The 26,453-nt window shown below is 42.2% G+C and overlaps 1 protein-coding gene across 2 annotated transcripts in view; it reads left to right on the top strand.

Moving 5' to 3' along the window:
• The window catches only part of RIMKLB (ribosomal modification protein rimK like family member B), a 53,016-nt gene that overhangs the window by 2,119 nt on the left and 24,444 nt on the right, over positions 1–26,453 (top strand). Inside the window, exons 1-3 of one of the 2 annotated variants that reach the window (XM_064463008.1) lie at positions 3,568–3,734; positions 4,814–5,319; positions 11,566–11,786. In XM_064463008.1, the coding sequence (XP_064319078.1) occupies positions 11,612–11,786 (175 nt within the window). In that variant the 5' untranslated portion in view covers positions 3,568–3,734; positions 4,814–5,319; positions 11,566–11,611. Of the gene's footprint in view, positions 1–3,567; positions 3,735–4,813; positions 5,320–11,565; positions 11,787–26,453 lie in introns of those variants that run through there. The other variant, XM_064463018.1, reaches the window with a different exon arrangement.

The raw sequence follows: 26,453 nt of genomic DNA, 5'->3' as shown, positions 1-26,453 counted from the left end.
TCTTTCCTCTTTGCTTTGTACTGTCTTAAAAACAGCATACCTGAATCCAGAAGAATTCGCGCTCTGAAGTACGTGTGTGCACTAGATGATGTGCAGTGGTTGCACACACCTTCAGCCCAGTAGTGTTACGGCAGTAGTTTTCTGTTAGTTAAGTTCCCTGTGTAAACAAACCCATGCACCTCACAACCTGAAATGACAACTTTCAGAAGTGTGAACTTGATGCACATGGGAACTGTATTCCAGAAGTTGTAGAATGTAGTAATTCTGTCAGAGAAGGTATTATTCTGTTACTGTCAAAGTAACAAAAATACTGTCCAGCGATTTGGTGTTATTTACTCATTTATTTACCCTGCCAGGACTTGCCCACGATTGCCTTCTGCTCCCAAGTTGTACTTCCAGTTGGCATTTAAGCGAGTGACGGTGTATTTTTCCCTGTACTGTTGTACAGAGTTGGGTGGGTGGGAGCCTGGAATCCAGAAGTGGTCTCTGGCTTGCAGCTGTGGACTAGGGAGAAGCCAGAAGTCTTGGCGAGCAACCTAAGCAGACAGGAGAGCATCAGGTGATGTCTGGGTAAACGGGGATTTTGGCTACTGACATATCTGGGAGGTAGCCTTTTCTATAGCATACTCATAAAGTGAATAGTTTTTGGAAGAGCTGTCTGAATCACACCTGAGGTTTGGGGAGTAGGACCCAGATTTTGCAGAACCAAATGAACAAACATGCACACCCTTTGGTAAAGTCAGCCTTAGAAATGCTCAGTGACGTTTGCATTGTGCGTATTTCAACTATCAGCTATAATTTTGCAGAAGGTATAGCATATGATGCTATGGTACATCATTCTGCAGTATGAATGAATAAACATTGTAGCAGAATTTAGGGCGTTCTGTCTTGTAATATATGGGTTACTAGCTGTGGAAATCAGTCCCATCGTGTCAGTTAATTATCGGGGGTATGGCATGAAAAGTTTGGATGGCACATCTTTATCCTGCAACCACAGGTTTTAGAGCCTGTCTGAAATGGTTCTGGATGTGTCATGTGTAGATGAACTACACTGGGGAGGCAAGGTGTGTGTGAAGCGCCTGTCATTCAGGTGTAAGAATTAAGATGGTTAGCATGGAACCACCACATGCATAAGAGGCAGAAGAAAGCAGGTTGAACTGATGGTGTTCATGATAGGATGGGCGTTAGGGAGTATCGGACATATCCGAGTGGGTATATCTTTGCAAAGTTGGGAGTGTAACACAGATTGTTGAGAAACCTATGTGCTGTGCCCTCAGGACTGTGTGTGCCGCATCTAGAGGTTACGGAGGTTGGTGAAGGAGAAATTCACACTAGACAGAATCAGGGCAGTAAGCTGAATATGTTTGGTGTGCGTGGTGAAGCCAGTGAGATCACACCAGCTCTGGGCTCCCCAGTACGAGAGAGGCATGGACATACTGGATAAGTCCAGCAAAGGGCCACGAAGGTGATTAGGGACTTGGAGCATCTTCTCATATGAGGAAAGGCTGAGAGAGCTGGGTTTGTTCAGTGTGGGGAAGAGAAGGCTCAGGGGGATCTTACCATGTATAAATACCTGTCAAGGGGAGTGAAGGAGGTAGAGGCCGACTTTGCTTGGTCATGCCCAGTGAATGGTCTTGTCTATTCAATGGGCACAAACTGAAATACAAAGGAATTCCATTTAAACAAGAGAAAACTCCTTTTTTTTTTTCCCCTGTGAGGGTGGTCAAACACTGTCCAGAGAGATGGTGGAGGCACTCAGAATCTGGCTGGACATGAGACTGGGCACCCTGCTTTATGTGACCCTGCTTTGAGCAGTGGGGCTGGACTGGACAGTCTCCAGAGACGCCTCCCTACCTCAACGGCCCTGTGATCCTGTGGCGATGGATAGAACAGAGCTAAGCGTGCCACATACGTGAACGATGGCTCATATATGCGCAGTTCGTATATGTGCCCCTTGGTGTCTGCGGGGCCGTAGTGTGGGTTTGCTCTGCAGATGTCAGACCCATCAAAACCAGTGTATGGCTGGAAATTCTTGGGAATGGCCATCATGTTGGACTTGGCAGTGGGTTGTCCCGGGACTGACAGACAGATGCGTGACAGTTTCGTACAGGCAGCATTTTGTTTATACCACTCAGGTGAAGCAAATAAGGCAATTACCAGATGTCAGGTAGAAGCTAGGGGATTTTCAACATGTGCTGCTTATCGAGGTGTTGTATGTCACAAGTGCCAGTTCAACCATTCATGGAAGTACAGGAGATGGCAAAAAGAGGAAGGACCACTGATGCGTTGGGTGTTTCGTGTCCAAAGCGTGCCTGGTGTGTCTTTTGAGGGCAAGGTACTGTTAACATGGAATATAATACACCTAATACGATACAGTGAATAAAAAGGGTGTGGCTCGGAGGAAACTGAGCAGGTGTGCCACAGAAACTGAGAAGCAACGCATGTTTGTCAATACGTGGATGTGTCTCAGTCATTTGTTGCCAGCAGTTATTATTTTAGAGAATTAATAGCGGCAAGGGATGATGCACACAGGGCATATCAGACACGTGACAATGTATGGCGGGTAGCGCGTGGGACGTCACGTGTTTGTGTGTCATACGAAGGACCAAGGTTTTGGCTTTGCATGCCATGTACCAAAACCAGCAGAGGAGTGTGACAGGCGCCACATTTTGCCATACCACCTGACAGCACAGCAGCTGGCTCCCTGTGCTGTGCTATAGCGGGTCACCCGTGGCAGTGGGATCAGGGGGCTGCACGGCCCCCCGCGGGGTGGGGTGGGTGACCGAACACCTGGCTGGGGCAGGTGCGGGGGACAGGAACGGGCGGGAGGACTCGGCCGTTACACAGGGACGGCCTCAGCGCGCCTGCGGTGCCACTGCCCTTGCCTCGCCGGGCCCCGGGGTTGGGCGGCGGCTCGGCTCAGCTTTGTTCTCCTCGGTTAGGCTCCGTTCGGCCCGACCGCCTCCCCCACGCCGCCTTCTCGCCCCCGGGTAGCGCGAGGGGCGTCAGGCAGGAGCGCGCCGGCGCTGCCGCTCTCGCGCTTTTCCCCGCGCCTACCCCACCCCGGAGCCGGGCACCCCGCCTCGCGCCCCCTCCCCCGGCGGGCAGCAGGCCCGCTCAGCCGTTAGCGCCGCCGCCGCTGCTTCAGTCAGGCGGCGGGAGCGAGCGCGGGAGTCGGCGGCGACGCCGCCCGCGCTGTGGCTGGAGCGGCGGCCGCGGGGGGCGGGGGTCTCCGTGCAGGGAACAGCCGGCCTCCTCACCCCAGCCGCGGGGAGGCGGGACACGGGGAGGGGGGGGCGAGCGTCGCCCGTTCCCCTTTAGGACCGCGCGACCGCTGCCGGCGAGGAAAAAGGGGCGACTTTCCCCGGAGCCCTCTTCGCCCCGCGGCTTCCCTCCCGGGGCTCGGTGCCGGAGGGGGGGGTGGGGCGGGCGCAGGCGGACCCCCGCGGGTCCTCTCGGGCTCAGCAGTGCCCGGGGCGCGTGAGATGTCGGTCTGAGTGGGTGCGAGCCTGGGGGTGGGGTCCGCCGTGCCCGGCGGGGGGGGGAGTGGGGGGCGGAGGAGGGGGGGTGGGGACCGTCCCCTCAGCCGTCCCGCCCCGCCGCCGCGCTGCGCTCATGGTGATTGTGAATCCCTGCGCGCGGAGTGGGGCAGCAGTAGCAGCACGAGCCGCCGCGCCGCGAGCTGCTGGCGCCTTCCCGCCGCGCCCGCGCGGGCCGGCCGTCGGGGCGCCCAGGTGGGTGGCGTCCGGGGCAGCCGCGCGGCGGGCGGCCGGGGAAGCGGCGACCGCTCGCTGGGAGTGCTGCGGGGGCGGATGGGGCGGGGAGGGCGCCGCCGCCTCGCCCCGCGCCTTCCGCGGGTGGGTCGCGCCGGGGTGCAGGGCTGCTCGTGCCGCGTGGGGCGAGGCCGCTTCTTCGCCTCCCGCCTTGCACCCCCCCGGGCTTGCGCGCCGCCTGCGTGCTCGCACGCCTTCGTGGGTGCGAGCGGCCGCTGAAACGGGGAGAAAAGCCGCTCCCGTGCGCGTGAATGTGCGAATGTGAGCTTGTCGGGGGCAGTTTTTCACGTGATGTAGGGGGGTGTGTGTCTGGCGTTGAGTCTTACAACGAAATCTTTACAACTGGATTTCTTCTCCCCTTTTGTTTTCTGGTGTTTTTAAAGAGCTAATTGCACATGGGTGGCTTAACTACTTAGGATCTACCGGGGGCTCCATTTTCGAAGTGTGTGACTGTTAATCTTTAATTAACTCCATCTTTTAAGAGAGCATCCTCTAGACATGTTATTTTGGGTGGGTTTTAGTTTGGGTTTTTTTTGTCAGTGTTTATAAATGACACTATTTTCTGTGGGAGAGTGGGGTCTAATGCGTAGGAATATATGCTTCTGACCTGAAACGTACTTTTCTCCAGTCTCCTCATCTGAATTCTAAATGTTATTCTGGGGGAGGGGTTTAAAGACTCACACAAATAAATAGGAATAGTATTCGTAGGTATTAAAGCTTGATTTTTTTTCATACGTTCACGTGTAGTAGATACAGCTGTATCTTCCATTTGAACGCACACCCTTCAGTATAGGAGCAAACTGCTTAACCTCTTTTTTTTTTTTCTTTCCCTTAAAGCGGGTTTCTGGGGTAGTATATTTCTGTAAATTACTTGAAGTTGCACATTCCCCCTAATTGTGTTTGTCCCACGTTTTTCTTCTGGCTTTGCTTACTGTCTTTGCGGTACGTTTTTGTCTGTTGGGCTTTAGTTTATCTTTATTAGATACCTTTATATGTTTGTTTATGTCTAATAGGGATGTTTCTCCTTTTTGCCTCCCTAGGTGTTGGTGGCTTCAGAGTCATTTAGGGGTTTAGTTCTGAGGAAGTAGAGACACAAGATTGAGTCCATTTCACATAGAAAGCTACAGCTCTTCACCAGTACCTTCCCGTCCCTCCTCTTCCCCCGTAGGGGAGGACAATTTGGGAATTATTTTAACAGTCACTTACTCCCCCTTTGCCCCCTCAGAAATCCATCCTGGTCCCTGAGGCATCCACTAGACATTGCCCGTTGCAGGACCAGGAGAACGTTACCATCACCACCATCCCTTGCTGGCTTTGGGAGCCTCGGTAGTACCCTTCCCTCCTTCGGAGCGCAGTGCAGAGAGGCATCCAGAAGACTTCCTTGCCACCCTTTCTGGTTAGTAGAGGATCCAGGAAAAGGGGTACCGAGCAAGACACGTGACCTCGTTAAGGGAGCCAGGACTGAAGCAGCACTTGGCACACTAAAGGAAGCACCCATCTTTAGTATCTTTCCTCCGTCTTCCTCTCCCTCCTCACCAAATTTCTGGTAAGTCTCTTCAGCCCATTCATTCATACAGTGCATGTTTCCCTTCCCCCACTCCGACCGCTGGGAGAAGCACGCACAGAGACAGAGTGGGGTGGGGGAAGGGAGGAGGGAAAACTGGCTGTGTACACACGGATCGAGGAGGAGAGGGGGGTATTGTACCACATTGCGGGGGAACCTGGGCAGAGGTGGAAGAACCTTCAGAAAAGCAGCTGATGTGGGAGGAAATGGACGTTTTGTTTGACGGGCGTGCGTGCGTGCACACAGGCAGAGTGGAGGGGGGTGAAAAAGCTGAGAGCCTGTTGTAGGAAAAAAACCACTAAGACCGAAGTAGAAGGATAGCTGATGCTGACCAGTGTCAGGCTGGTGTTGCAGAGCGGGAAGAGAATAGATTATTCACTGGAGATCAGGAACTGGGGTGTGTGAATGAGGGATGTTATCACGTACTTGCAAGCATGAACGTAGAGGAGGAAAGACGGGGAGGGGTGTGTGGATGTCTGCCTTTTAGAGGCAATTGTGCCTGGAAGGATTGCTGCAAGCCTCTAACATTGCTCAGTGCAAAGGTGGGGACAAGCAGATGAAAGCCATCGTGGAGAGCACAGTTGCCTGTCTGCGGGGGTGGGGGGTTGTACTGGGAATGAATGGGAATGATTAATATATTCCCATATCCTTTGAATGTTGTAGTCTACAAATCTCACAGGGAAAAAGAGGTGAATACCGTGATATGCTTTCAAAGAGGTGTGCTTGGGGTTCACCTGCCTGCAGTGACTTTAAATTCTGTGATGCATGTATAGAGGGTGGATGATAATGCAGCAGCACTGGACAGATTGCGCTACAGCTGCTCAATGTATTATATAAAATGCATCTAAATAAATAATTTTTCAGGTTCCTAAATTTTTAAAAAATATGTTCTTTCCAAAGATTCACACGCAGTTTTGTGACAGACTTAGGAAAAATAGTCTCTGGTAGGAGAGTTCTTCTTGAGGTTGTCCTTAAGCATCACCATGAAGCAGCAGTGTCAGGAATGAGTTGATTTATCTAGGATTTATTTTTCTAAAGTAATTTTAAGAAGTGGTTCAAGATGTTAATTTTTATCTCTGTATATATATTCATTACATTAATCATCCATGCATATTTCCTTCAGATTTTCTTTAGATGATCATCATCCTGGTATCTTTGTGTGGAAAAAAATTAATTGTGCTTTATACTTGAAACAGCTGTGAACTGTTTTCAGACCTGCTCTCCCTATGACGTAGAAAGTCATATTTTGGGATGTTTCAAATACTGCTCTCTTCCCATTAAGATGAGACAGAGACTTCTATGACAGCATATGATGGATCATATGCTAGGTCATATACCAGATGACCCTTCGTTAGCTGTTTAACCGGTCTGCTACCTAAGATAGACTTTATAATTCAAATCTGCCTTGAGGTATCTCCTAAAGGAGATAACTTATGAGCATCTGTCAGCTGTGCTTAGGGCTTCAGCATCTTGAGGTGTGGCCTTCAAAACAGCATTCTAGAAACTGCTGTAATGGTAGAGACAATCGGTTTATTGGAAATGTGTACTCAGTTCCAAGCTTTAGCTGATTTGTGATAAAAAGGAAAGCAAAATACCTTTTCCAGCTTGAATAACACTGTTCTGCAAACGAGTATTAAGGGATATGCATTAATGATAAATATGAAGGTGCGGTGTTACTCGTAGTAAGGCAAGTGCTTAAAAAAAGCTGTATTCTCCCTAGGTCTCCATTTCCCATGGCAATCATGGCTGTCAGTCTCTTTGCTCTTTCTTCCTCACTTCCATGAGATTTGTATTATCATTTCCTGAGCTGTAGGGATTAAACATGCCTAGAGGTACGCTAAAACTAAGATTAGGTTTTACCTCTCTATTAACTGCTGAAATCCATGGAGTTGTGTTAGCTGCATAGTGCTGTAAGAGAGGCTGAGTCTGAGCCAAGGACTAAAAGAGAGGCGATTCTGGGAGGGGCTGATGGTAGTAATTATTCTGCTAACTTGTTTCCCAGATTGCACTAGAGGCAATGGGAGTGTGCTACAACATCAGATCATAGGTTGAGCAGTTGAGATAGCTAGATCACATTGATTCCTAATGCTACAAAACATTTGGGATTCCATTATTCATTCCCACAGGGAAGAAACAGCCTAGTCTTTTTAATTTACAAAGCATTGAGTAGCTGCATTCTGAATAGAAAGGATACGGAATGATCTTTTTGCATACTAGATATAGTTTGTTAACATGTTTATCAATAATACATAAATGAATTGGTACTTCCTATTAACTGGTTTCTTGTTCCAGGTTAGGGGAAAATATATCATGATGAAAAAGAGACTAGTCCATTTTTCTCCTGCTTTTGAGTTTTGAGGACAGGACAAGGAGTAAATGAACAGCAGTGACCAATCTCCTTTTCCTGGAGGCAGGTCTCTAAGGCTCTCTGTGAAGAGAAGACCCCTTCAAGGGAAAAAAGAGTGGTATTGAGAGAAGGTTTCCAGATCTCTCTGGGCAGCTGGTCTGATTGGCTGATTTCTCTGTTATGTCAATAAAACATATTCACATATGATGTAAAGTAGAAGAGTAGCACAGTGAATGCTTTTGTTAGAACAGCTGCTAAAGGTGTATTACAGATTCAAGGAATGCAGGAGGAAATACGTTTGCATGAGATGGGGAGGGGAGGAAGCTGCTGTGTGGATGCCAGAATAAAGCCTAGCTTAAGCAATACAGGGATGCCACAGCTCAAAATTGAGGTGAGTGTTCCGTTGCCGCTATAAATTGCTAAGAATCTGTTCCACACAGCATCTTACTGCTGTATCTGCTTCAGGATCTGCTTGGCTGGCATGACACACAATTAGTTTGAATTCTATCATAGACCTTTTACTTCGATGCCACCCTCTTACCTCTCCCAGTCTGTTTTATGCAGTTAAATTTAGGATTATTTTTTTTTTTTATTTTCACTTCATAAATCTATTAAATAGTTACTGAGAGATTGTACTTATATTGACCACAGTAGCTTTGAGCAAAAACTGCATTTCAGCTGGTCAGCTTGAAGACATTTAAATGTCTGCTTTTCTACTTACATATACTTATTTTGCAATAGATGCTGTCATGGATTAGGAAGTATTCCATGCACACCCAGCACTGTCTGAGACTGTGTCTATTAGTTTGAAATGGGTGCAGTTGGTTTTCAGGGATAAATTCTGGAAATCATATCCAACTTGAGAGCTTAATGCTCTTGTGCATCTGACTACAAGGCAAGCTTTCCTCCTACAGACCATTTTCTTGAGAATGTAGGAGGGATTGTTAAGATGTTTGGGTTAATAGGGTAAATTGCGGGTTTTGTGTTCTGGGAGGCTTCTTACACAATCAAAATAGAGGTTATAAGGGGAGGCTGAAACTGCTAAGTGGATTCTGTTTTTAGGAGCAGAATGTTAGTATCAAAAGGATATTTCTTCAGGTGTAAAAAAAATTGTGTTGGAGGTCAAGGAACTGATAGTTAGGATTACTGGTTTCTGCCTCTGCTGCTGGTCTGTAGCTTGATCTAAAGTGAGTTTCTTTATCTCCAGATTTGAGGTTGTTACCTGCCTGCCTTGTGATGAGACATAATATTAGGAGGGAGATGAATACTGATACCCAAGGCATTTTTACATGCCTGCTGGTTTAATGTGATAATGGAGATATCTGGATGGCTCTTCTTGATGATGCTGTAGCTCCTTTCAAAAACAGAAGAAAGATGGAGGAAAGAAAAGGATATACCTTTTTTTTTTTCTTTCTTCTTCAGCCTTTGCTGATTTTTAAGAAAGAAAGTGCTGAAATGGCAATCAGAGAGAGATGATGGCACAGTCTACAGATTTAAGGGGGTGGAGGTGGGGCCACGTAGAAAAGAGATTTGAGAAAAATGGGAGCAGATCCCTGTTGGCAAAGAAATCAAGGGTTAGAAGCAAGCAAAAATGGGGAGAAGGCTGCCAGAGAGAAAACACGTGTTTCTTTGTACCAGTGGTAGAACCAGTAGTGAGAGGGGGGAAAAACCCAAACAAACAAAACCAAACCAAAAAACCCAAAAAGGCTGAAAATCTGTAGTGACTTCTGATTTTTTTTGTTGTTTTAATTATGACGAAGTCTGTCTTGTGTGTGTATATATATATTTTATGTACTCAATGTTCTATAGCTGTTTTTTAAAATGAGATAGGCTAGCCTGGTAGGTAGAGTAGCTTTTCAAAAGAGAGGCTGTAGGTGGGGCTGTTCGGTCTCCCCAGTCATTCATGCAAATGGCAGAAATAAAGGTAAATTGACGAGAAGCCTTCTGTACACTCTGCAGTAGCCGTGCCATTTCTGAAAAATATAGCTTGCCCCCATTCTTAGCAGAGGATGTTGTCCCAGGAAGTTTTCTGTACACTACCTTGTAGAGAAATCCATTGTTGAGAGAGCCAAAAGTGGGGCAGGATCTGACAGATGTCAGCCATTACAAGCCCAAGCCTCATCTTGCCCTTTCACTTCTAGCTGCTTTGAAGAAAAAAAAGGATCCTTTGAGGTATCAAAAGATACTCTTTAAAACCTCCCGTACCTGTTTTCCTGCAGGGAGCAAACACTCCTTTTTCTGCTTTACCGTGAGCATCTTGACTGCTCTCGAGGGCTGGTCTGCATCTATGATTGCCTTTCCCTAGCTTCTGCTTTCTTTCAGTCTGTTAATATGAAGAACTTTACCGCTTGACTTCATTGCTGCTCCTCGTTTACCAGAGCAGTGGGAAAAAAGTCAGTCTTTGCTTGTTGTCATTATGGTTCTCAGTACCAGGAATAAAACTTAAAATTTTATCTTCTTGTTAAAAAAAAAAAAAAGCTGTACTGGTAGAAAAAACTTGTTTTTTAATTACAAAAAAATCAGCTTGTTCTTATGGTTGTAGCAAAATAATCCTTTTGTCTCAAGACCTGCTGCAGAAACTAAAATTCTTTGTAAAATTAAATAAAAGCAGTTGTATATCTATCGTCTTCCTGCATTTACGTTTTCTGCTGACACCAGGGCCTCTCATTAGGACTACCAGGCAAAACTCTTCCTGTCCAAGTGTTCAATTCTGTTTGAAACTCATGTAAATGATATTGGTGAAAACAATGATTTCTAAGTATTTATTTTAAGACAAAAGTTTAAAATGCGTTACAGAAAGCAGCTCTGTTTTTTTCCAGAATTCTTTTTCCCTCACCGTGCTGCTTGTCATTTTTCTTGAGTGTAAATGAATGGCCCATTAACGTACCTGTAATTGTTTTACAGCTTTTAAAATATTTTAGTGTATAGTCATAAATAGTCCAAGTCCTCTGTATTCAAAGCAAAAGGAGCAGTACCTTGCTGTTACCACTTCTAACAGCATTGAAATTCTTCAGTTAGAACTGTTTTTCTGGGTTTGGTGCTGCATTCATTAGTGATGTTTATGTATAAAGGTGATGTTTAAAAAAAAAATTGGAGCAAGAAGAGGTCAGTACTGAGGTCAAACCATGATTTTGCTTTAGGTTATATGTATTAATGTTTGGTGTTCTTAACATTTTGTTGATGCATATTCTTAACATTTTGTTGATGCTCCTCATTCCATTGGTTTTTCCATTACTATATTCTGGATAATACTAAATATATTTCACAGTGGATTTGAAGTATTTGTGAGAGCAAATCAGTCTTGAAATGCTTATGTGGAAAATTCTGGTTTAATGGATTTCTTCCTTTCTCCTGGACTGCTTTTTTAACATAAAGAATTTGGCACATTCTGTTGTCTTCCATATATGGTGGAAGGGGATACATCAAGTCTGTCACTAGTGTTTTAGCAGTACCTAGGAGAGGGACTGAGTTATTTCCAATTGTAAGGATTTACTCTAATGGTGAAGTTGAAATTCTGGCCTTCAGACATGGCCATTTGAAATGTTTTCAGTGTTTGGCATGCCTCTTAGTACTGTCAAGAAAGGGGATTGCTACTACCAGTAGTTATGTGAAGTGTGTACTTCTTGTGGATGACACTAGGATGAAGACCAAGTCCTCTGATTTTTAGCATTTACATTCCATTTAATATAAGTGGATTTGTTTCTGTTGTTGTTACTTCTGTTGCAGATTAGGCATAGACATTTTTTTCTACTTGGAGACTGGAAGTTGCACTCCATTGAAAAGGACTTGCTTGTGCAGGGGGAGTAGGACTTGGTACAGTGAGGAACATGAAGATAGGAGCCTATGCACTCTAACAGAGTCTCATCTTCTCTACCATCTAGAAGTTCCATTGAAAGGAAACTTTGAAGGCTGCAAGACAAGTCCAAGATGTGCAGTTCAGTTGCTCCCAGGCTGTGGTTCTTAACAGACCGTCGCATCAGAGAAGATTACCCTCAGCAGGAGATCTTGAGAGCACTGAAGGCCAAGTGCTGTGAAGAGGAGCTAGATTTCCGGGCCTTGGTGATGGATGAAGTGGTGCTGACCATTGAAGATGGAAATCTTGGTGAGCGTGAGCTAAGGCTGGGAATGTGCTGAAAGGGTACTTGGGAAAAGACTGTAAAATGGAGCATCTGTACTCTTTAATAATTAATTCCATGTGTGCCAGACTACCATACATCATCTAAAATCATGTAGATATACATGATACCATGTTCTTTAGCATATAGTGTGGTAATCAAATTTAATTGTTAACTTTGCTAATTTGCATTAGAACTACTTTGGCCTTTCTTCTGTAGAACAGAGAGGATGGTTCCTTTAGTTTATTGATTCCAGGATAAGGCCTATAGGACCTCTGAATTAAGAAGAAAATACAAAGTTTGATTTTTGCATAGGTACTTGAAGTTTATGGGTCACATTTAAAGAGTTTCAGGGGACTTGTTTCTTCTGTTTGTTCTGAGTCCAAGACAGCAAACACATTTGAAATAAACTAAAAGGAATTTTCAATGGATAGTACAAATTATTATGGAGCTAGAGGTAGTAATGTGACATAACTAAAGCATGCTGCTGTATGCATGTGTAGTTACATATATGCCAAAAAAGAACAGGGCTGAAAAACAAAGTATGCGCATCAGAATAATTTGAACTATTACTACAACTTACACTGTTTTAAACTAAACTCTAAGATTTCTGTTCTGTTTTCCTATTGGCTTTTTTTTTCCCCTTAGAAATGTTAAGTAAAATGATTCTGTAGATAGTAAGCTTATGTTGTAGGAAGAAGATTAATACCACCAATGTCAAGCTATGTAACACTATTATATTTTTTTAACTTTTTAATTTGGATTTCCTAAAGGAAGGAGACTGCAGTGTTGTTTTGTACCTTTATCTCTTCCATTTCTCTTCCCCATCTATCAGTTAAAAAAAATCACTGGAGATCCAGGGAAGAATTACATTTCTGAAAGTTGTATTAGAATAATTATGTGTGGGAAGAAAATATAACAGTACCCTCAGCCCTAAGGAAGAGGCTGCCGTGGGATCTTACACCTTGTTCCTTATTGGGGAATCTCTGTAGGAGGGATATCTTAAAACTGGCTCTGAGGAAGAACTTTGGTTGGAATTTGTACCTTACTCTACCATGAATCAATCAAGCATAAAACAAATGCATGGGAAAAACAGGCTTTTTGATTCTGGAATTAGTAAACTTTTATTTGCTTACTTTGTCTTTTATTCCGAGGTGTCTATGATTTTTATCAGAGACTTGAAAATCTGTAGGATGTCTTCAAATGAAGGCACCTATTGTCAGGAAGCCTGAACATCTTATTGCTCTGAGCATGCTGTCCTTTGGACAACGTGTTCTGTAAAGGCAGCCATTCTGGACTGTAGCTGTAGTCTCTAAGATGCATAACTGGTCCTTCAGCATTTCAGTTTTGTTTTTGTGTCTTGGTGATGTTTTCTTCTTTCCTGTCTTCTGCCTGTCTTTGGGGAGTTAAATATGGCAAATCATGAATTGTGGGCCTTTCTGCTCTCTTCCATTTAATGTCTCCTAATGCTTCCTCTATTGCAAGAAAAAAAGATAAAGTATGCAAGTTGGAAAACTAATACTGAGGAATGTGTAGTACAAGAAAGACTAAAATTAAGGCAATGAATAGAAAGAAAATGCAAAAACCAGATATCATTTTCATACAAAGTGTTCATTCAAACTTATGTAAGTGACCTTTGGAAAGGAGTGAGATAGAAATTTCCTTATAAATAATCTGAACTGGCTAATTGTGGCAAGGTGTGTGTTTTTGGGAGGGTATGTGTGGGAATTGTCTTCTGTCAAACAATTATTTCTGTTGGAGAGAGATGAAAAATATCTCTTAACTTTCCAGTTTTCTTTTTTCTAGTGCTAGCCCACATATTTTAATACAAATTGCTGGTGGAGGACACAAGCAAAAGTTTTGTGTTTCATTTTCCTTGTTAAAGTTCTCATTTGGCCTAGGAGAAGGTGTCCTGGAACAAAATCCAGGAGGTAATGCATTCTGTACCTTTTTGTTATCTACTGGTGTGCGAGGGGTCCAGGTTGAGTAAAATTTTGTACAACATAGAAGAGTTGATGAAGAGAATGTATCTTCGGTGGATAATAACCTGCTTTTGCTTCCACTTCTACCATTATTTGTGTTGAAAGCTTAGCAATACAGGGCTCAAACTCTGACTGTAGTACATGGTGTTGGAGGAAGTAGTAGTTAGGTTTTCACATACTCAATACAGATTGTGATTAGAGCTTGTTAACTTTACAAAGTCAAGTTGAAAAGGATGGGATGTTATTTAAAACTTTAAAAGTGTGGTACTTCTGTAGATGATATAATCAGGGATACTACTATGTGGACTTCCTGACTGTCAGGAACGTGGCTGAAGACTTCAGAGGTCAAAAATTCAGCATAGGACATTAAAAAGCTTGAAATGATTTACCTCACAGAGGTAGAGTGGAAAAGATACTTCTAAACTTAAGAAAATTGAGCAGAACAGTGGGATACATACCAAAATTGAAAATGGACACTTCCACCAATTACATAGTGTATACCTTGACAGTAGAGCACATGATCACTGAAGCCCAGAGCCAAAGACAGATGTGGAAAACTTCTGTGATGCTGAGACTCTGACAAAATCTATGTATGTCAGAGGGTGATAAGATTTGCCCTGTACCTGATGTGGCCACAGGGAGGGGAGAGGTAGGGCTGTTTCAGTCAGTGGACACAACAGTAGCGACTCCTTGGAGCATTACTCTGCTGTACTGCAGGGCTGGATGGGAAACGGGGCTGGAGTTCCAGGCAAACCAACAGTGTAGCACCAGCTGCTGGTTCCTTTTCTTCTGCAGCTGAAACTTGGGATGACCCAGCATCCCAAGCACCCCCCCACAGCCCTTGTATTACTAGCCACATGATGAACATGCATGCAGCTCAAGATCAATGTTATGTGCCTCAACGTAGCATGAGTCCAAAAAATGATTGTAAATGCAAGTCAAGAGACATAGAACTAAAGATTTTCCTTTAAGTTTAGAAGGAAACTCTTAAACTAATCTGTGTTTAAACTGTTTTGGAAATAGTTTAAGTTCAACAAATAGTTTTTGAAAATAACTATGGTTTATGCCTTATTTAAGTAAGTACCTGCTTACCTGAGCCATGCATTCCTGTTTCCTTTGCATGCTGGCAGTAGTACTCTGTAGATCTCCAAGGCAGAAACTGAGTTAAAATAAGTGGAAAAGTCTATCTGCATAAAACAGTGAATATTTTTCTACTTCTTTGGTGGGCTGAACCTGTTGAAATGGTTACTGAATCAGACGTGCACAACACTGGTGCACAGAAACGGACAGGAATGTATGTATGGAAAAAAATGGAGGGTGATAGCGCAGCTGTTCTGATCTAAACTGGCTCAAACTATGGTGTGACTGTAGCCTAAGTTTCTTAAGAGTTAAATTCTTGAAGCTAAATCAGTCTAGTGCAGATATGCTGTAGAATGGAGCAGCTGTGTTCCTCTTGTCCCTTTCCCCCTTCTGCTGTGGCTGCTTGCCTTGTACGAGCACTTCATGTCTTTCGTGGCTTGCTTTCGTGTTGTAGTTAAGCTAATCTAATTCAAAAAAAGGTGACCAAAGTCTCTGCTCGTTTGCAGGATATGCTGCTTGTGTGAGTTGGGCTGGCTAATCCAAAGGAACACTAACTCTGCCCAAATAATTAACAGTTTTCTGTTGGAATAGTTTGCTGCATCAACCCATTTTGTGGTCACACAATTGCTAGCTCTAGTACACCAGGGCAGGAGAGAATGGGATTGCTTTTTTAGGGAATGGCTTGTATTTATGTTGATTTAGTTGTAGCTTCAAGGCATACTTTAAAACAGAGGAATTTTCTAATGGTTGGGGTTCTTGATAGTGTCAGCTTTAGGGTTTTTTTTTGTGTGTGTGTTTCTTTGAAGCATCTGGTATTTACTGCTGCAAGGAAAGCACTGGATTACAAAACTAAATGGCTAGTTGCCTAATCTAGTTTGGCAATTCCTATATTCATTTGAAATATAGAGCATGTAATTTAACAGAACTCTGCATGACTTTTTCAGACACACATCTGAAGTCTTAACAGTGAGTCCTGTTAAAAATATGTAATTATAAACTATTTGTCCAAGTTTGCTACTGCAGCGATATAACTGACTTGGGGAGTTTGAAACTAGACAAATAAAGCTTGTGAGCAGGAGTGTGCAGGGTGGGATGGGGGTGGAGGTGGAGGAAGCCTGTAGGGAATAAGCATGCTATGAGTCTTAGTGGACAAGAGACAAAAGATAATTAATTGGTTGTCTCTTCTTTCTGGATAGAGCACTCTTTTTTCTTCTTACTCGTGTCTAGGATTTAGCAGTAACCTTCCCCACAGACTACACACTTTACCTGTAAGGAAACACAGTTCAAGAACTGTTAATTGGTGAAGAATGTGCTAGGGAAGTGTGGATATTTACTTCATTAAAATTCTTTGCTACCAGAATAGCAGAAGTTGGAGAGAACTGAGCCAGCACTTGGCAATTCTTTTATTATAGGTTTTTGGAATCTCCATGTCTTTAGATACTGTCCTGTGAAGTAAAATAGTTTTAAGGAAAGTTGTTTTTGCATACTTTCGATTCTGAAAGATGCTGGAGTGAGTGGAATTGGAGTGTCCTAAAGCATAAAACAAAGTGTGAGCTTTTCCTTTGGGAATGTAAAAGCAAGCGATTAGCCTAGGTGAGGAATAAAAAGGTCATAATAGTCATCTGTTGTTAAACAGTAATACTTTGTGCATTGTCAGCTGGCTTTTCTTACATCAGATGGATGACATCTGGGAGGTGACCTGCTGTCTTAATCTCTTCTGCAGAGGAAGTATTTAGAAGATAGATTCTTTTAACTTGGTAAAGGTTGCTGGTGTGCTGATGTAGGCATCTGGGTTTCCTGTGTGGGCCTGAAATTTGTAGTATTCATCACTATTTTGTTTAAGTCTTTAATCTTGCAAAATCTGATTTTGTTTTATATGATCTGTCCTTCATTTCTAATTTGGTCTGATCTAATAACAAATAGTCATGATCTTTGATTACCACCCCCACCCTGGGTTAGATAGCATTGGAAACAAACATGGAGGAATCAGGATAGTTGGAAGATTTCTGTGAAGTATAGAAAGCTGGGGAAAAAAGTGTGAGGTTGGATAACAAATTCCTGTGTTTTCAGTGTAATGGTAAGAAAAGCACTCTATCACCTAGGTCCATGATAAGGGAAGGCTTTCATGTCTATGAAACAGTTGCTATATCAAAACTCAATATTTTTGAATCATCTTTAAGTCACCTAAAGACTGTCACACAATAGGGAACATAATTGCTGCCTCTTCCTGCTGACTGTTTCAGCAGTCCCCTGGCACTTGTTAAGTCCAGCAGTGCACCTTACAGTAAGAGCTTTTCCTGTGGTGTGCAGCAATGGCTCTGGGAGTGATGAAGCAGAGGCAAGTAGCCTTGGCAAGGTGCCTTGTTGAGCACTGCAGAGTTGGCCTGATTCCTGCTACTAACAACAGCCAGAGCAGCCATTGCTTCCTCTGCAGAGTTGGGAAATTGGTTTGTAACTCAATAGTGAGAGCTGGAGAAGAAACTGCATTGTGTACAAAGGACTTGGAAGGTGGTTAGGCATTACTAGTAGGCAGTTCTGGACTACGTAGAGGGGATTCTGGAATGGTAGCTGTGTTTAGAGGTGGGTGACTATGTGACCACCCTAGCATTAGATACTACTAGAGATGTGTTTATCTTGGGTAAAACCAGCATTTTTTAATAACAGCTTATTTCAATAGCTGGCACGTATTTTAGGGGAGAACTGTTTTCTTTCAGAACTGTGACACCAAACACAACTTTCTTATGATGCATGTAGGAAGAAAGGATTTATACTCTGTGACCCTGAGTGTCCATGCAGTTTTATTCCTTACTGTCTGGGATTTCTGTTCTTCCGTGAATGATTGCCTATTATCTCAAGCTGATGCTAAATAACAAAGGCTAACAATGAAGTTGATAATCTCAAAATCGTTCTGTTTCTTCAGTAAATGTCAGTATGTCATCAGTGGTAGATATGGGCTCAGTCCAAGCTACCTTTGCAATGTAGAAAGGTAGGAATGTTTCTGCTGAAGTTTTTCATTTGCAAGTGTTCTGGAACAGTGAGCCAGGAAAATCAGACTTGTAGAGCACATAATCTTGAACATACATGTGTGTCATCATATCTGAACATGCCAGAAAGCATTGCCAAATTTTTAATTGTAAGAATTCTTAAGAATGGCCGTCTGGAGGACAAACAATGTAAAAAAGACAAAAGTAAGATGAAAGAGGTATTTCCATACATTACAGTCAAGAAATGAAAATTAGCCTAACATTTCACAAGACAGTCTTTACCTGGCTGGGGGTTTCTGTGTCACTTTCCTGACAATCCCTGCTCCAGTGCTGTGTCACCTAAGCAAGTTATGCTGGCACAATTGTCTGAGCAGTTCTGTTGTGAACCAGGTCTACATCCTGGTGTAGTCTTAAACCAAATCAGCTTCTCCTTGGTGTGGAGGGTGTTTCTTAATGCTGCATCAGTTCTCCAAGGCAGGTAAGAGCATGACTGCACAAACAGTAGTATGCTCCAGCACTTAAATCAGGAGGGCAAAGTGTGTGTATGTTGGGGTGTGAGAGATCAGGAGATACCACAAGTATTGATGTGAAAAATTTACCATATGAAACTGACAGCTATGCTTGCTTTACTAGATTTATGATCAGAGAAGTACTCTATTACCTGTTCTTTAAGCAATGACAGTAGCTTCAGTTTTCTCCACCTTTTCTCCAAGTATAGTTGATACTATTTGTGAATGATGGGCAGTTCATTGATCCTCAGTGACTGTGAATATGAGAGGCTGGTACTACTGAACTTTTTTCAGTGTTGAGATGGATCTTCCAGTGTGCAGACCTGTGTTTTAACTGATACAGCCTTCTAGGTGTGCCAGTGGCCGTGGACAAGGCCCTTTATTTTCTTTTCTTGTAAATTCTGTCTATAAAATGTGGCGAAATACTGGTTTCAAGAATTACACTTTCCTTTTATATCTGCCCTTTGCTGCATGAAGAGACTGGAATGAAAAAGAGAACAAAAAAAAAAAAAAGGTGTCACTAATGAAACTATAACTCATTTTTTATTTCCTTGTATTGTGAATAATTAACATTTACAGTGTCACAAAAATCTGTGGTGGTGTCCTTTTAATTATTGTTCTTCAAATAGAAGAATTTATATGATTTCTGTATCTGTTTAAACGTCTAATCCATTTTAGGATTAAAAGTATGATGGAGTTGTAAAATGCTTTTGTAATTGTCAAAAGTTTAAGGAAGCTTTGGTAAGCAGAATGTGTTATATGTGCTCTGACATCATGAGCAGAATACCTGAGATCAAAGGTGTTCTGCTCATGTCAGAGAAATCCTGCTAGAATTACACTTAACTGCTTAACTGCTTTAACTAATACAAGGCTTTTACTATCATACAGAAAGGTTTTCTTGGTCTGTACTTCCATATAGTGCAACTATTGAACTGGGGACTATCTTGCTTTGCTGTGCTTGTTACTCAACACAGCTGTGAGTAAAATGTGGATTTTTTTTTTTTCTTTTCCTGAGAGGACACGCTTCTGTGGTTTGTTCTACCCCCCCCCCCCTTTTTTTTTTTTCCTCCTTTCAGTGAAATTGTACCAGTGAAGAATGTGGCTTCCAGACCCTGGGAATATATATTCATGAAAGAGAGGGGAGAGGAATGTGCTCCTTCCTAAGCTAAAGTAAAAAAAGTAATCCAATGGCATACTTGCACTGTGTGCTTAACATGAAGAAAGTTCTCTGTTTCAGACACATGATGTTGCATGATACAGATGGAAATACTGGAGAATTGAACATGCCCAGTACTAGCATAGTGGAAGAACAGATATCGGAAGAGGCAGGCTAATGATTTGATCCATTTTGACAAGGGGTGAGGTAAAAAGACACCAGTGTTCGCTCCTGGATGTTTTAGCTGAGAAAGCGGGGTGGGATGCACTGACACAGTAAATAGGGCAGATGATTTTGTTTACAGTAATAGTTGTAATACAACAACACTGAAATAATATGCTCAAAATCCATGTTATCAAATCCTGTTTCTTGACAGTTTCTGTCTAAAGAAGAATTAGATCTGGTAGGGAAACAGCAGTCAGAAGGTCAATAAATACCTCCCCTGAATTCTAAGAACTTGATTTGAAAGTGTCCTCTTGGTATCTAGTCTGTAGTCTTGTAGTATTGGTACAATGCTGTGGAACTTCTGGTGGGGGGATTTTCTTTCAGTTTTAAGTTTTTGCAAGGACAGAAGAGGAAGTTGTTTGTAAAAAGTTGTGTAAGTGTTCCCCTTAGTTGTTCGGAATATAAAACTATTGTTTGAGAAGTAGTTCAGGAATAGAAATAAGTAAGTAGCATAGACAGCTGCTGGATCACAGTACAAATGTGGTTCTCATTACAGGTCTGTCTGATACGCTCACCATCACAACACTGGGCATCCCCAGTCACTGGGAAGGCGTAAGGGAGTTTAAGCCAGCGCAAACCTATTGCTCTCTTAAAAGCTCTTTGGGTAGTCATTCAGTTTTTATACTCTAGGTTGGGCTGAGCCCTATATACGCTCCCCTGTGCTGATCTAGGTATCTCTGGAAGACATTCATGCTCTTGCTGGTCTCCTGGACAGACTTTACAACAACCAGTCAACAACACAACTGAGTCAGCCAATCCCATTAACTGTTGTAACTCTTTCATCTAAAAAGCTGCCCTGTGGTCCCCTTTGTAAGAGTATAAGGTCAGCTTGCTTTGCCGCAGGTGTGGTCACTTTCCACATTCTTCCCAGAGCTTCACAAGCACATTACACTTGCCAGTATCCACTGAGCCTTCTCAGGAGTTTATTGATGAATCACATGGAGAGAAGAGCTGGCAGCATACAGAATCTGGAGCTAGGAGCATTTGCCAGGGTGTAAGAGCCTTCTCTTACAACTTCTCTCTTAGGTGGTGAAAGTAATGCGATATGAGTGTATATCTTCCCAGGTTTATGCCCTGACCTTAGAGAAGTAGCATTTTCATCTTCTAACCTGGTAGATATTCGCTTTATGTAACACAAAACAGGTGATATGAACAGAGGGAGACCAGCTTAGCAAGACTGTATAGCTTAATGACTGTGTCAATATTTGGATTCCATATCCAAGTAACTGTCCTTGAATGACAAGGTAAAATAATATCTCCACCACCAACAAATACTTACTGTGAAAAGTGCCTAAATCCCTTTGTGAAACTAGTGTGACAAGTCAAGCTGCGTTTTCCAAGTTTCTTTTTATGCTCCAAATAGTACTGTGAAGGTCTTGAATTAATGAATTGATGCTCCTGCTTTCCCCCACCCCAATAAAAATTACTGACTTTGTTTTTCCATTAGCTTTTGAAGCTGCTTAGACCACCCAATTGAGAATCATCTGAGGATGTAATTTTTGGTCAAAACATTACTTAAATAAATTAGAATTAATTGAATTTGTCACTCAAGGGAATCATGGCCTTTAGTGTTTTTGTTAGTCTGTTTTTACTATATTGGGCCTATTTGTTCAAACAGTATTTTATGAAGTGACAGTACCATATATCATGAATGAACATAAATGTATATGTTGTTTCAGTACAGACAAGTCTGACCTATCAGTAGTAGACAGTTTTTGGAGATTGAGATCACAGATTTTTTTCTTCCATTTATTTAACTTTTTTACTCAGTAGTGCCAAAGTATTAATCTGAAAATTTTAGTACTTCTTAAAAACACAGATTAAATCCTTTGTAATATACTTGTAGTATGAGTGCAATGGTTTGCCATGTTTACCAAGGCAGAAAAAATATATAGGAAAGTTAAGGGATTTGTCTAAGGCACCACAGTATGTAGATGACTTGATTTATGGCTATGACTAGATTGCTAGCAACTTGCTAAATTGCTAGCTAACTTGTACTAAGACCAGTATTTCAACTTAATTTGCTCATTTTATGCTTTGACATCTGAATGGGTGACCTAACTGCTGAAATTGCTAATGTACTGACATTATGTTTACTTCCTGTGAAAGCCAGGATTTATTTAAAAGTATAATTTCAGACACTCAAGATGGTAAATGGATGAGATGTCCTAATCAGTAATGCTTTCTTCCCTGCTTTCCAGTAAAAAGAGCATATTGCTTGCTTTCTCTCTCATGTCTGAAACAACAAAAACATGGTTTCATCTGTTGGCCATGCAGGTGACACTGGTACAGAACTGGTACTTTGCTTAGTTTGGGCAAGGAAGTCTTGGTTTTAGTATCGATTCTGTTCTTAAGTGACATACTGTATCTGATGAAACATTGTATGGGGTGTTTTTTGAAATTGTGGATGGGTCTCATATCACCCATCTTAAATTGTAATGGGCCAAGACTTTGCATTATAAAACAGATTATTTTTTTTTTATTGCTTCTAATTTGCCCTTCCTTATAAATATACACCCCCCAGTCATTAAGTCTTAAATGTCTTTTTGAGGGAACTTTGGAAATTTTCTGCAAAGTGATTCAGTGGAAGGAGGACACAGGGTAAAAAAAGAGTATTTTTTGTATTTTTCTCTAAATTTTTAAGGATGTTTTTGGAAGAACTAGCTTGGAACAGGAACTCAATTTGGCTGAAGTGGCTTTTGCTTGTTATTCCTGTGGAAGTAGACATACATTTGTCCCAAATTATTACCCTTTCAAAAAATAGTCTGTTAAGCATCTTAGAGGCTTAAGCTTCACAGGTAAAACAATTGAAACATACCCTGTATTATGCAAGAGAAGAACTTCTGGTGGTGTGGCCTTGTCTGCTCTGGGATGGGCTACAGTTTGGTCTGAGCACATAATTTAAAATGGAGATTTTCTTTTGTGTTGGTTATACCTCCTCTCACTGACACAAAGGCATGAATGGAGTAAATCACTCCATTCAGATGTAGTGGGGGCAAGAAGAGTGAAATTGGTTTGGGACTAGGGACTGTGGTGTCAGTGGGGAAAAATTTGGTGTGAAGGCAGTGTGCTTTGCAAGTATGCTGAAACAAGAAATGGTAATAGGAGGTGATTGCGGTGAAACTCTTGCTATGTAAGAAATTGCTTCCCTCAAGAAGGAATTTGGAGCTGGAAACCAGTGGGAACATGGGCTGTGTGTTGAAACATCCTTGGGAAGAGGTGCAAACTGAGTAAGGAGCCTCAAATGGAAAACAAGTTTGGAGACGGAAGGAAACTGGATGTTTAGAGTGCTGTCGAAAATCACAGGTGAAGCAGATACTTGACAGTAGGAAAGATCTGTGGTTTGGCAATTAACAGGAAAAATAAGGACAATGGAATGAAGGTGGGACAGAAAGGAACTGGAAGCACAGGTGTTATATCTAAGGGGATGAATCCTATGGGGGGGAGAGTGGGGAATGAGAAACTGGGGCAAAGCAAGTTGTATGCGATAGTTGCTGACCTCCAGTGTCTGGAGTGGAACCAGACCTTCCAGAGCTTTTCTTCTGCAGAGAAACATTCCTCTGCCAGTTGGTTACACAAATATTTGCTAAAAATGGAGCCCATTCACTTTAAGTGCTAGTCCACATAGAGGCTGCTGACTCAGTGCTACTGATACTTAGCTGTCAGTTCAAGTGTCAGAGGTCTGTATAGTAGATGAAACTGGTCTAACCCTGGTGTGCTATTCCACCAGTGTTGTGCCTGTGATACTTAAATGCCAAATGATGAAGTTTGCTTTTTATTATCTGCAAATATAAAGATTAAAAAAAATACAAGTAGCAACAGCAAATACCCAGAAGTCAGAAAACAAAACCAAACTTGCATTTTTTGAGTCCTTTATTGTGTATTGGTTTTCAAATGCTACGTTTTAAATTACTGGATCGCATGCTACTTTTTCATCAGCCTCCTTAAAGTACATGGTGTTCTGCTCTGGAAACGTAACGTATAGCACAGCAAGGAGAGGACAGTTTTAGGATGCCTTCTTTGTGGCTACAGGAATTTGTGACAATTGCATCAGAACATTGCTGGAAGAAAAGTGATAGTCTAGTGATTTAAATGGGACTGTTCAGAAATTGCTTTTAATTGTATGTTTTTACACTTTCTGGGTGCCCAAACTTTGGATACTAGGATCGGCTTTGTGAAAGTGCTGAATACTTGCATCCACCAATAAAATGAATCAGAGCAGCATCAGCAACTGAGAAATCAAGGTCTCCCAAACGTAGCATCTAGAATTCCTTCTTTAACACTTAATTTCTGGCTTTCCCTTCCCAGTATGGGAAATCAGTAGAATACTTACTGGCTTCTTGTGATGTTGACAAAATAAGTTACGATTGTGAAGCACTTAAATGTTACTGTGATGCACAATAAATAAAATTCAAGAAGAAATTAGTAGTGATGCATTTCAAGTAAGGATTTTGGTACACCAATCCATGGACTACACACCGAACAATATAAAAGAAATTATAGTGCTGAGTAGCTGCTCATTAAGTGAGTGCTGTACCTCTTGTGCACGTTAGATAAATGCTGTAGGGAAAAATAATGTTTGTTCGTGTAATTGAAGACAGTATGTGGGTAGAGTAGCAGATCAATGCTACAGACATATCCTTAGTTGTGGCTTTTTCTAACCTTTATGTGCTTCACTTTGTGGCTTCAATAGTTTTCTCTTAATGTAGCTTTTTAATGTAATGTTGTATACACGCATTCTTTGTAAATAATGTATGTGCAGGCACACTGGGACTATGTTGGATTCATCAATGCTGTTTACTAGCCAGGCTTTGGAAAATGCAGATGTAGGCAAACACAGGAGTGGTGCAATGGTAAGCAATTACTTGGGTAACCCAATAGTCTGTCTTTGAATAGTAGTCCATGGATATATTTACATACAAGATACATATGTATCTTGTCAGTGAGACTGAGGAATTATTTTGCCTGTCTAAATACCTGTACCTGGAGAGGTTGTGCTTGTGCCTTGTTCTCCCTCATACTTGTTTCATGAATATGTAAGTAGTTGTGTCCCCATTGTTATTGTACTTCTCAACCGCATTGGAAAGCGGCTAATTCCATCCCTGGAATTCTTTTTGTTTGGGTTCTTCTGACAGCACTGCTTCCAGACTTCGTATTTCATATTTTATGAGGTGCCTTGCAGGCTGTTTTTCATGGTTAAGAACTTCTTCATATATATGTAAAAAATTAATATATTACTTTTAGATATCAACATGAAGTATTGGACCTTCTGTTCCTGGAGGAGGAGCAGTCCCACAGGGCGAGCTACATTTTTTCTTAGTTCTGTGGCCAGGCAGGATGCCATGCTTTGAGTTGAGTTTTTGCTTAATATGAAGCAGGAAGTGAGCACTAGCGAACCTGACTGAGCCTGCCATGGTAGAGGCAGTCAGTTGTTATCATCTTGAAATTATTTTTTAGGAGTTCCAGGATCTCCTGTACCAACCAGTTGTATCTTTTAGCTGACTGTTTTAGAAGGCAGAGCCATCTAATCTAACCTATTCATGTTGTTGAGGGGTGGCTTTCAGTCTTTTATCATGCCTTTGCCTCCTTAGTGAAGGTTTTTGTTAATAACAAAAGAGGCCATATCGAGTTCTCCTGCTAGTGTTACTATGTGTCCCTGTTTCCTTGACTCAGATGATATTTGTGAATATCCTGTAGACTAAGGTTAAAGGTTTGGTTCTCCTTTGCCTGGTTGCAGTCCATCTCTGTTCATTCCCAGTGAGACAGAGTTTTGGTAGGTGTACCTTAAAAATTATTTAAAGGTTTGGAGTAGCTCTTGTTCCACAAAACTAGATTCAAACTCAACTCAGGACCTAAAGGGGAGTACCCTTTGTGCCTCTGACAGCTTTCTGTATCTGCATCTTTCAGTGAAGGACTATATTGCTCGCTGACTGTATCTGCCAGGAGGATGGAATGGTGGCGAGGAAGACCTGTTTTCAGTTGTTTGTTTATAGCTTAACAATAAAAGCTTCATAACTTTTCCCCCCCTCTTCATTACTTTGCTTTCCAGACAGTGTTTGCCTTGACCATATACTGAACTTCTTCTTAAATCCCTTTCCTAGTTTCACTGTGGTCAGAGAATCAGGCAGGGGTTCCTCCCCAACTGCCAAATCTATAGAGGCACTTTCAACTTTCAGTGTGAAGAAATTTATTTTTTTTAATGACTAAAAATGTCCGATTATCTTGATTGTGGAAAGGAAAGGAAGGACATTTCCCAATGAACCCACAAATATAGTTTGAGCTGTGAAAGAGTGCACTGTGGAGCGTGCATCCTACTGTTGCAATCACATAACAGGTCAGGAATGATGGAGGAGAATGCCACAGAGGATCATAGAATAATTAGAGATTGGAAGTGACCTTTAAAAGTCATCTGGACCTTCTGCTCAAAGCAGCCAACTTGAAAGCTAGAGTCAGCTCTGAAGTTAGATCAGATTGTGTGGGGCATATCCCGTTGGGTTTTGAGTATCTCTAAGGATGAAGCCTCCACAGCCTTTAAAGGCAATCTGTAACAAAGTTTGACCGCCCTCGTGGAGGGGAAACAAAATCCAAATACATGGTCACAACTGTGTTTGTAAGTTGTATTTGTTGCTAGTCTCTTGACTATCTGTGTGCACTCCAAAGCAAAGCTGCCTGTATGTGATCCATTCCTTTGTGCGAAGCACAAACCTGTTTCCACTTT

Source organism: Phalacrocorax carbo, chromosome 1 (genome assembly GCF_963921805.1).
Source record: "Phalacrocorax carbo chromosome 1, bPhaCar2.1, whole genome shotgun sequence".
In the NCBI taxonomy this organism is placed as follows: domain Eukaryota; kingdom Metazoa; phylum Chordata; class Aves; order Suliformes; family Phalacrocoracidae; genus Phalacrocorax; species Phalacrocorax carbo.
The sequence above is the reverse complement of the archived record's forward strand: the minus strand, read 5'-3'. Positions and strand labels throughout refer to the sequence as shown.